At 49.2% G+C, this 11,573-nt stretch overlaps 2 protein-coding genes across 2 annotated transcripts; one reads left to right on the forward strand and one right to left on the reverse strand.

Moving 5' to 3' along the window:
- Positions 1-1,883: 1,883 nt before the first annotated feature.
- Positions 1,884-4,174, forward strand: UCRPA7_95 (putative fad binding domain protein; the record flags this gene model as incomplete). Its single annotated transcript, XM_007912696.1, has 5 exons — positions 1,884-1,977; positions 2,099-2,492; positions 2,561-2,957; positions 3,032-3,212; positions 3,264-4,174. 5 exons carry the CDS (start codon positions 1,884-1,886, stop codon positions 4,172-4,174), a joined length of 1,977 nt encoding a protein of 658 aa, XP_007910887.1.
- Positions 4,175-10,425: 6,251 nt separating this feature from the next.
- UCRPA7_96 (putative nad dependent epimerase dehydratase protein) lies at positions 10,426-11,292 on the reverse strand (the record flags this gene model as incomplete). Its single annotated transcript, XM_007912694.1, has 2 exons — positions 10,426-10,929; positions 11,008-11,292. 2 exons carry the CDS (start codon positions 11,290-11,292, stop codon positions 10,426-10,428), a joined length of 789 nt encoding a protein of 262 aa, XP_007910885.1.
- Between the last annotated feature and the right edge of the window lie 281 nt (positions 11,293-11,573).

Genomic DNA, 11,573 nt, shown 5'->3' on the forward strand with positions numbered 1-11,573 from the left:
TCTATAGCCCCGCTGGTCTTGGCAAAAGTAGCAACTCCCTTGTCTGAAAAGTCACAATTCTCACTCAAAATTAACAAATATTACCCCGGCGGAGGTGTACAGTACAAAATCGAGCGATGCAACCCCAAGAGGCACGGACGAAACAAGACCAGACCACTCCAATGGTGCAAGGGTCGGCCCTCGCGGAATGAACGGGTCGCGGGGTGTACCCGCTTCCCCTCGCCCGTTGGAAAAGCGTTAAAGGGACTTTGGCTGTCAAACAAGCTGAGCAACGCCTAAACTAGAACGAGATCAACCAGCCTCCTACATCTGGTTCGACCATGGACGCTGATAGTAAGGCGAAAACGCATCAAGAAAGTATGTCCAGATGAGAGCATCTGTGTGTCGGCGGTGTTGTTCCCCATTAAGCGCGTCCTCCGGGGAGTTCGCAACAGAGCCGGAAAAAGCCAAGCACCTGCACATGCAAGTCAGTCAGTTCTCGAGGAACCGATTAATCCCCTACGAGGGTTCCTAACGGGCCGGTCGTGGTGATCATGTCCGTGCTATCTACTCTAGGGTAGTACCGACTAGGCCCCTGGCTTCGTCTAAATAGCGCACAGTTCAAACAGGGCAGCTGAATCTATTTAACCGGCTAAGGTTGCAATTGGATATTCGTGCTGCCGCGGGCCCGGAAGAAGACGCCAAGAAGCTGACCTACTCGACCTAGGCCTTTTAGTCTGGTCTTGTGTAGGAAATATGCCTCGGAATAATCGACCGTAGTTTCATTTCACCACTGGAATATGCGTAGAGCAATAGCACGAATCTGCGCCGCGAAGACGCACAAGTAGCTAAGCCTGAACAGGAGCAATCGCCTGGTTAGAGAAGGGACTATCCCCTGCAAACATTGCATTCAACGTTACAGCACCCCTTGCTAGAAGAAGTTTAGACAAGATATGGTTTACGCAACACAATGTCAAAATACCACTTGACTCTCGATGCCGTTTTCCGGTCCAAGAGCGCTCCTTCCATGTCCGCTTAAACTCTTCTAGAACTACGGTTAATGTTCCGTTGCTATGTTACGGCGATTCACGGGATATTGTTCAGTTTGTGCTTGACTATGGGCTGACGCTGCTCGCTAAGCCTGGTAGATTAAGTACAGTTGAACTCCCTCGACTACTCCAAGCCCACCCGGCCGGAGTACACAGATTTCCCCCACCTCTGCCGTGCCCTCCCGTGATGGGCATTGCGTACAGTATGTACCTGCATGAAAGGAGTCTCTTGCCCAGACTAACCTAGTACGTCCAAGGGGCAAGCGAACCTCTCGATGACTGTCGCTTTTTTGCATACGACCTAAAATCCTTCATTTCGCCTCTCGGTCCATGTCCCATTTCGTAACATTGGCCAGAAGTGCCCCCAACTATCCATTTTCAACGGACTGATATAGGGAATCATCATGCTAGGAATCTTGATAGGTCGCTCTTAACCTAGACTCTTTTGAATCCGTGTCTATACCCTTGGAAGTAGGCATTCGATAGTTCCTGGCAGCGGCTGCCCATTGAAGCTTCAAAAGCCGCTCCAACTCTGCATTGTGGATTAGGGCGCAGCGTTTATTGATTGCGGTCCCACGTGTGGTCAGGGTTCTGCTTGAATCCGTCCCTTATTCTCGGTTCCTGGTGGCTGTCTCGTTCGATTCCATCAGCTAGGCTCGCTAGGGTTGCTGAGCCTCGCCTCGTGGCAATGATGCAGCAATTTCCCTGCACCATGCCGGTAAATTCGCGGTCGGTAATATATTTGAGCCTGCGAGCCGCTTCGCAATGATCGAGTCACCCTCCTTTACCTCCAGCCGCCCTTCACTTGCCTTCACTAACCCAAGTGAACCTTGAGTCCAGGAGCTGTGATCGACAATGTCTTCCCTCGTGCGACGAGCTGCCATAGTCTTGGCGGCGACAGCGCCTCTGGTGGCTTCGCAGACCTTAACCGTTGACAACACCACCATAGGTATGTATGCGCCACACATGTGCTGCATCTCACATGACACCACCCTCCCCTGCTTGTGATCACTTCTGAGCCACAACTACTTCCACGCATAAGCGAAAAGCTGCTTACGTGCTACCGACAGACGCCAATGTGTCAACTGTAGCTCCAGCCGCAGATACAGTTTCGGTCGCCAGCAGCAATGCCACCGTGCCGTATTTTCCGGACGAGGCCGTCCAGCTCACGCCGGATGTGTTGACTAATCTCACGGCACTGAACCTGACGGGCGTTGACATGTTCGACTTCGGCAGCACAGATGACGCCGTTGCCAAGCGAGCATCAGCTGCTTGCAAAGTCTTCCCTGGAGATAAGGCATGGCCGTCTGATCTGATATGGACTGTATTTGATCTGCTACTGGGCGGTGCTCTCATCAAGACCACACCACTCGCGGCTCCCTGCTATTCGGGATGGCCCAAGGTCAGGAATGCTGCTGAGTGCAGTTATATCACTAACAACTGGAGCAACAACTCTCAAATGCAGTAAGTTCTCATGAACATCTTTCGCGCGGCATGTGCGTACGTGTCCTGCGGTCCATTGACCATCATAGTGCCGAGGATCCTACCTCAGTCATGTGGCCGCTTTATCAGGGACGGACCTGCATGCCTACAGATGATCCCTCCGATGTCTGCACATTGGGTGGCTATCCCTCGTATGCTGTTGCCGTCACGAATGTTGCCCAGATCCAGCTAGCCATCAACTTTGCTCGCAATGCAAACCTCCGTTTAGTCGTCAAGAACACTGGCCACGACTTCAATGGCAAGTCGGCAGGTGCTGGGGCTCTGTCAATCTGGACCCATAAGCTCAAGTCGATCAAATACCTAAGCTCTTACACCCAAGGATCTTATAAAGGTCCTGCAATGAAACTTGGTACTGGAGTTCAAGCCTTCGAACTCTATCAAGCTGCCGACCAGTACGGAGTGACCGCTGTTGGTGGCGAAGGACGAGTGAGTTGTATTCCCAGAATTTCTAATATCACGTCACATTAAACATTGCTAATCAAGTTACCCGCTTGTAATAGACAGTCGGTGTAGCTGGTGGGTACATGCTTGGTGGTGGTCATTCGCCACTGTCCAGTATCTACGGCATGGCTGCTGATCATCTTCTCTCTATGGAGGTGGTTCTACCAAGCGGCGCCTTTGTTACTGCCAGTGATACATCCAACCCGGATCTCTTTTGGGCTCTACGTGGCGGGGGTGGCAGTAAGTCCTTCCGCGTCAATGAATGCTGAAATGTTCACTGACTCCTCCCAGGCACTTTCGGTGTGGTTACCTCTATCACAGTTAAGGTCTACCCTAAGATCCCCGTAGCTGTTTCTACGTGGAGCTTCATGACAGGCGGTGCCGTAACCGCGGACGTGTTCTGGGAAGGTGTTAGGGCCTATTTCGACTACATGGTCACTTACACAGACGCGGGATGCTATGAGTACTTCCAACTCATCAATCTGGGTGGTGACCAGTATCTCTTCGGCATGGCTCCATTCTTCGCGCCGAACCATACACAAGCTTCCCTCACTGCCCTTCAGACGCCCCTGCTTAATCGACTTACGGCTCTGGGTATTGTTGTTTCCCCCGTCTACTACTCTTATGACAAGTTCTACGATGCTTGGTGGAACCACTTCCCCCTGGAGAGTGTCGGTGCCACTACCCTGAAAACGGCATCTCGCTTGTTCCCTAAGTCTAACTGGGCCAATGCAACAATTCTTGACACAACCTTTGATGCTATCAAGTCAACTGTCCAGGATGGTGCCACGATGCTGGCATTCAATATCGCCGCAGCGCCCAAATCTGGGTATCCCAATAACGCCGTTAACCCTGCGTGGCGTCAGACCGTTCTACATGCTATCCAAGCTATCATGTGGGACGAAGATGCTGATGTTGCTACAATCGCCACTGCTTCTAAGAAGCTGACCAACGACTGGATGCAAACGTGGCGTGACGTGAGCCCCGGTGCTGGTGCTTACATGTCCGAGGCCGATATCCTCGAGCCAAATTTCCAACAAGCTTTCTACGGCACGAATTATAACCGCCTGTATCAGTACAAGAAGGCTGTCGACCCCTGGGGCCTGTTCTATGCTCCTACAGCGGTCGGTAGCGAGAATTGGGCAATTAGTGGCCAGGTCGACGGCTTACCGACGCAGAATGGCAAGCTGTGTCCCGCATGACTATCTCCATGCTCGAAGCGCAAGCGACGAGCAGACCCCATTGTATGATAATTCAAACTCACTATACACTCAGCGGCCGATCAGGTCATAGAAAACTAGTTCACTATTTCAGTAGAGCACCAGGGGACTTTAGATTTCTCGCCTGGATTCACTATCCACAGTATGGCATACCAATGCCTCGCTCACATTTCATTGCGTTTTGGAGCTATCAAATAGAAGTTTGGCACAGACTAGATGACACTCATCCTCTTTACTAAGGTCAGGATTGTTTTAAACCTTGGCCATGAATATTTCGGGGGATGATGAGGAAGCGAATTGCTTCGCTATGCAAGCTAAGGGGCTTCGGTATATGTAATTACTATGTTGCACTTGTAAATACGTAGTCTTCATTTGTCATTGATCGCAAGGTCTAGGCTTGTCAAAGACGAGAATAATAATTATTGCAACACATAATCGCGCACCTATTCGGACTCCCTGCGTGAAACAAAGCACATGGCCTTGCAATTGGGTTTATGAGCGGACTACGACCTCGGCATCTTGCAATCGCATTCTTCTTTTCATAGTGGCCAAGTCTAAGATAAATTATCAAAACCTTTCGATAGCGTAGACTGCTAGACTATCGATCTTTTTGCTGGCTTAATATCTCTGCCCGAATATGTGTCAAGCCTTTCAGCTATTACAATCTCCGCTCTCATTCTCATTTCAGTTTGTCACAGAGCAAAAACGACGCTGGTAGTGCAATCATGGCTTATATCTCATTTGTGACACAGTCATATAAAATTGGTTGCCATTAGATCTCCAGGTGGCCAATTGATCGTAGTGACTCCCCAACCATCATTCATGGAGTACGACGGAGCTGCCGTTGGAGCGGAACTGCCGATGTTTATACACCTCGAATCTTACATTTTAGGGTCTCTTTGCGGCGCCTCCGCATCGAAATTCCCAGACTATTGACCAACTAGTCTATTGAAGTCATAAAATGATTCGCATTTTAAATTCATGGAACATGCTTGATCCTGGCTCACTCTTCGAAATCAGGCATTTACCTGACAGTTTGACAACGAGAACACCTTTCATGCCGTGTTGGGTTCCAGCTGTCAGGTACGAAGCTTCGTATTTCTGGGGAACATGTAGATTTTGCGGGGAAAAAAATGTCAGTGTCTGTGCACAATTAAAATGGGTTGGGTAAGTATTAATACCTGATCACATCGATCACGCTGCCTGGAAAGTGATTATACAGGTATGTTGCTTAAGAAACGGAACATGATTCAATTCTGGACGTTATTCGCTATTTTTTACGTTGTCACGGGAGTATGCGTACCTCGCACCGTGTCCATCACTGGGCGTAATCTACGCATGTTATGGACGCAGCACTCCGAAGGCTGGCTTGCGCAAATTCAGGCCAAAGATGCAAATGATGAGTGGGTGGTCAAGTCTTCAGTAGGAGGGCAATACGGACTGGTCGCAAACTATACTACCGCATCACAAAGCACTTCCCTAGTTCAACTCGGCCAGTTAGGCACATTTACGGAGTTTCTACCTAAGAACGTGACTTACAGTAACGGAGCGGTCACCACAGTCAACAAACTGGTGAATGGCACTTTCATAGCAAGTTGGTGGATTGACACCAACCATACTAGAGATATCATCACAGTCAACACCACCTGGAAACCTACAGCTGCCGGCTGGTACTCTATTGAGAGCCCTCGTCTGGTTTCCATTGCTGATGAAGATCTTGGATGGGGGGTTGTGCCAGGTTACTGGTCGTCTAATGTATTGGAATCTGACATGACACACGCGTACACGTATGTGCAAGGAGTTCCTGTGGTTCCACTGGTCTCTGTTGAGGCAAGCACGACCAGTCTGGTTTCGATATTATCAGACTCAAAGACAAAATCGATATTCGCTGTCATACCTCATCCATCGATGGCCAGAGATCCTTACGCAATAAGTAGCATCGGCACTCAGACCCAGTGGAACGTTGGATTGAGCCTACGTAGCCGGAACGGTTCATTGGCACCAACCGCATACTATCCAGTCCTTGGCCAAGCTCACTCTCAACTATCTGTGGATAGTGGCATCGAAGCTCGCTTCTTATATGTTCTTTCGGAAGAGCCTGATACCTGGTATGAGATAAATAAATTTGTACATGAAGAGGTCTACTCAATAGACAACTACGGAGACAGAGCGAGAGATCTAGTATCGCTCCGCGAACGCCTGAATCGTATTCATGATTTTGTCATCACACCGGCTTCAAAGTGGAACATTTGGACATATAACAATCTCACAATGGGAGCCGAATCTGGCAAACTATCAGATGTCGCTGCGATGTGGATGACGCAGCGGCTAACGGGAGATCCGTTGATGTTGGCCGAGAGACTACCTTATGCTCGAAATTTCAAGCTGGGCCAGCAGGACACGACTGGCGGGGTGTTCAATGGCGCTGCAATTGGGGAATATTACAAGAATGGGCAGTTCGTTAGTGAACTTATCTGGGGATCTGTCAACTCAGAAGATTACGTATCACCCATCTTCACAACGTTTTATATTCTCTCGGATGTGGGAAATATTGTATTGTTCAACAATACAGATGCTCAAATGATATCGAGGTTCACACTTGCGGCCGAAAAGTTACTAAGCTGGCAAAAGTCGGACGGTAGCTTTGATATCGGATACATTAAGTCGAATCCAAGTACGATCAAATACTCTTATCTGACAGACAATCGCGCAACATGGTACGGATTCATTCCCGCCTACCGGATTCTGAAAGACCTCAAATACCTGAACGCCGCTGAAGCTGGTGCCAAATGGTTCGTTAAGAATGTTCTTGAAACAGGCCGCTGGCTTGGTGTGTGCGACGATGCTTATCTATATCCTGACTTTGCAACTATCTTTTCGGCGCAAGCTCTTTTGGATCTCTACGAATTGACGGGGAACTCTTTCTATCTTGATGCAGCAGTGCTAGCTGCCAAGTTCTACACTCTGCACATCTTCAATCACCCGGTTGTAGATGACAGCACCAAGTCCCGTGGTACCGAGCTTCTTCAGGCATGGCAGCTGAGTCAGGTTGCCTTGAATTACGAGCATGCTGGCTACAAGGGCACCGCGGGAGAACGAGGTCCAATCACAATCAGTAGCCATGCAGGGTGCTTCATGAGAATTTATGAGGCTACAGGAGATGCCTTCTTCCTAAAACTTGCACGATTCGCGGCCCGTGGCCGTGATGCATTTGTAGACCCATCGAGCAGTATTCCAAGCTATTATTGGTATCAGACTAACACTGCTGGCTCTCGTTACCCGTGGCACGGATGGTGGCACATCGGCTGGGTGTCAGATTATTTGCTCTCGAGCGCACATATGCTAAGTGGTGGGCAGATCAGCTTCCCCCACGGGTTCATCACTGCAAAAGTCGGAAGTCATGTACCGTATGGCTTTGAAAGTGGAACAATCTACGGTCAGAAAGCTGATTTGTGGCAACCAAGAAGTTTGCTCAACGTCAGCGACCCAGAGATTGATTACATTACGGCAAAGTCTACAGATGGCACCAAGCTTTTTGTCATATTGCTAAATGAGTTGGCTGGAGCTAAAACTGCTACAATCAAAATGGATCCACGGTCATTGATTCCCTTTAGGGTCGCCACTTGGGGACACATCACACCATTCGCTGGTATCGCATCTAAAACTGATGACAATAGTTGGACTGTCGAGATTTCTGCAAGCGGATTTGCGGCAGTTTCCATCGAGACTAACCTAACTATCGACCCTCAAGGACCTTCCTTTCGAAATTTCACCATAGCGGGCGGAACTTCACCGACTATCTCCTGGTCATTCTGGATCACGGTAGAGAGTTTTGCACAGTGGGCTCTCCCGGATAGTGAAGAGTGGACATCATTACCATCCTCAACAAATTACACATTCTCATCTACTATCGATCTGAGCGATGTCGATACTGATGTCATAAAAATCAGAATCGCAAGCCGCGAAGACAGTTACATAGCTTACTCGGGTAGTGTGGACTGGATAGTTTCGTCATAGAGGATGAGTGTCTGACCAATTGACACAAGTTGTATATGTACAGCAGCCCATAAATACAGTATTATTCTTCTAACGCCATCACATGTTGTGAGGCCCATATTGGTGTATTGCTCATAGCTAAATATTGGAAATTCTGCCGTTTCGGTTTGATCGTTTTCATTCAGGCCTCTGTGCCGTCCAAAAGTAAAAGTTGAGATAACGATGCCGTGTCAGGTCTTTTAAACCTTTCCTTGCGCCCATAGCTAGCATCTCGCATTCGATTGCGCTCATGCCTAGTGTTTGAAAAGGCTTACCTGTCATAGCAGGGATGAGATCGGTGATGGCCTCCCTTAAATACAGCCCGGCGACGCGTAAGTTGCGATCCTGTGCCCAAGGTCCTACTGGCACCTTTTTGACCACACATTGAATGTTTGAAAACCCGGCGGCTTCTAACAGTGGCCTTAGTTTCTTCGGCATGTCTAAATCCATTCCGAATTTGCCAAGCGCCTTGTATGTAAGCTGATAGAATCGTAGTACATCGTCATCGTCCGGCATCGTCCCGTCATCGCAGAACGAGAAGGCTTGAAGTTCTTGTAGCTCAATCCAGCCGCCGGGCTTGAGGGCTCTGAGGCAACATGGTTAATATATTTTCCAATACGGGAACTCAGAGGACGTGTCTCTATAGGCTATGTTCATGGGATCTGTGATGAGGGGCTAAGGCGATGGAGAAGACATTACTTATATGCATAGCTTAACACCTTCGGAACATCTTTCACCACTGATGCCATGGTGCGCATGTGAACCATATCAAAATCGTCACCATTTAGCCACTCATCTTCTGCGTCATCGACAATGAATCGGCAATTCGGCGGCACCCATGATGGTTGAATAGGTGACAGGTCAGTACCTAAAACCTCTGCACTAGGAATTTGATCTGCAACTAAATTTGCACAACGTGCGAGCAGTGTAAGCCGCTTAACAACAGAACTGTCACTGACACATTTCTGATTCAAGTGAAGCAAGCATACCTTCAATAGCCCAAATCCCTGTCCCAGTACCTATATCTATGATCTTTTGTGCATGAGGGCTTAGTGGTGCGTAGTACAATTTGCCATCCGTCACTTCGAGCATCATGGCGTGCTTGATATCCTCACGATTTTGCTCGATATCATCATTTGGCAGCGGATATCTTCCATACTTGTAGCTGTGGAAGCGTCGCCCATTCTCATACGAGTGTCTATAGATGCTCGAGGTAATGGACGTTGAGGCGGAAGAACTGTTGTCCCACTGCTCTGTCAGTTCGAACTCATCTTCGTCGACAAGACCAGTAGTCGGTTCGATTGGCGTGTCTTCAACTGTGGCTGTATTCTCGCCGGTGGGCTGCGCGTTACCGGCTTCGTCGCTCTCGATCATGATCGGCTTTGATCAGACCGCTAGTGATGATCACGAGTTTCGGCACGCTAGCGAACCTTTCTTTTCCCAGATTTTGAACAGAGGTAGAAGTGTGTGTTGCTAGGCTATTCAAGAAAGGCGCTGCCCCTCATTTTCGCGGCAAGTGGAGGAGGATAAGAGTATTGGTCCGTATAACGTGGGATTGGGATATTTGGTACCCTGTCTGCATGCGCACACACCCCTGTCCAAAGGCCACTCAGTCCGTGAATATTACGATGTTATTGGCCGAATGGGCTGACAATACTCGGAGTCAGTTTAGGAAGATATTCGTTTGATGTGGACCGCAATTCCTGACGAAAGTCCACACTTATGTCTAATTCCTAATGTCTACAATGATGGTCTGTCGAGACATGACCCGATTTTTGGTAGCAAAACAATGTCTATTGATCAAGTCAACAGCTGCTTCTCGCAATTCGACCGCTTATGAGTGTAACCTGGGATATTCGCAAGCGGCTGGAGTTGTTTTTGGGCACGGCGTTGGAAGGCTTGTTAGCTTTGTCGAGAGAGAACGTCAAGGGACATAGCAAGCGAATTTGGAGGCTAGTCTGAGTGTATGATTTGTAAATCGCGGGTGGCTCCATCGGAACGGTCTTTGAGCATTTCATCCATTGCAATATATGCTAAAGACAATTGTTATTTCGGCCTCCGTAGTTATGTTGATGATGGGCTAGTCTCCAAACAGATAAGGTCCAACATGTCCGAGGACAATTAGTACGATACGTTGCAACTTATATTTTGAAGTCTTGATTATTCATTTGATACTACAGGGTGTGGTGTAATGGCGTTCATGCTGTAGACTGGTAGACTGGTTCGCCTTCGGCAGCGTCCACACCATCACTCACGACACGTTTCACCGCCGCCTCCGGCTCTTCCTTACCGTCAAGCAGGTCTAACCAAGAATTCTTCGTCCCATCCGCTTCCAACAGCAGCGCGGCTACGGCAGCCACATTTGCTCTGCTTACCTCTCCAGCCGAGTTTGCGGTTCGTCCGAGCTCTACCCGGCCTGCCGGCTCAGACGTCAAGGTACCGGGACGGAGATTGATCGCTGCAAAGTCCTTGCGTTTGCGCCCTTCCTCATACAAGACCTCATCAGCAGCAATTTTAGCCTGGTAGTACGTCGCAAGCTTCTTGTTCGTGTTCAACGCAGTCTGCCAAGCCGCGTCTCCCCACCAGGATGGCTTCTGGCGCCGGGACGCAAGGTGGCTGACGTTTAAAAATTTGGTGATTGAAGGTGTGGATGCCGCTGCGCGAATGAAAGCAATGGCAGCGTCGCGGTCTATAGCCAAAGTCTAGGAACATATGTTAGCTGCCTATAGCTGATACCTCGACATGTCGACTCGTCGAGAAGTAGCATGCACAGTACTTACTCGCTCGGGGCCACCCTTGCCGCCGGCTCCAGCACTCCAGACGATGTAGTCAGGCTTGACTTCATCAAGAATCGACTTGGCTTGTGATACTTCTTTGACGTCTTCTATGCTTCGAACGAGAACATTGAGCTGTCCTGACTGGTTATCTCCGAGCTTGCGAACAGTTGGAACCTGTTCCTCCGACCGGATGATACTGGTCACTGTCCATGATCGCTGCAACAAAAGCGGCGTGAGGAGTTGGGCGACCTTGCCGTGGCCGCCAAGAACCAGAACGTGTCGACTCATGCTCTCCGACTGGCTTGACGCTGGTCTATAGTATCTGCAAGGGCTTGGATGGTGTGTGTGCTAGGATAAGGTTGGATCTCTCCGATTTAGTTGATTGTCTAGCGTTCAGATGGATGAGAAACCACAGCGCCGGCCCGTATTTATGGATGCAAGTCGTAATTTGATGTTATGTAAGTGAGGGGGATGTAGTACAGTACCAAGGTACTTAGGTGGGTGTAGAATTCCGCTCTGGGATGTTCCAGCATTACAGGGCCGACCAATCACCCCGGAATACCGGGCAG

This window comes from Phaeoacremonium minimum (genome assembly GCF_000392275.1).
Source record: "Phaeoacremonium minimum UCRPA7 unplaced genomic scaffold PA7_03_scaffold_4, whole genome shotgun sequence".
In the NCBI taxonomy this organism is placed as follows: domain Eukaryota; kingdom Fungi; phylum Ascomycota; class Sordariomycetes; order Togniniales; family Togniniaceae; genus Phaeoacremonium; species Phaeoacremonium minimum.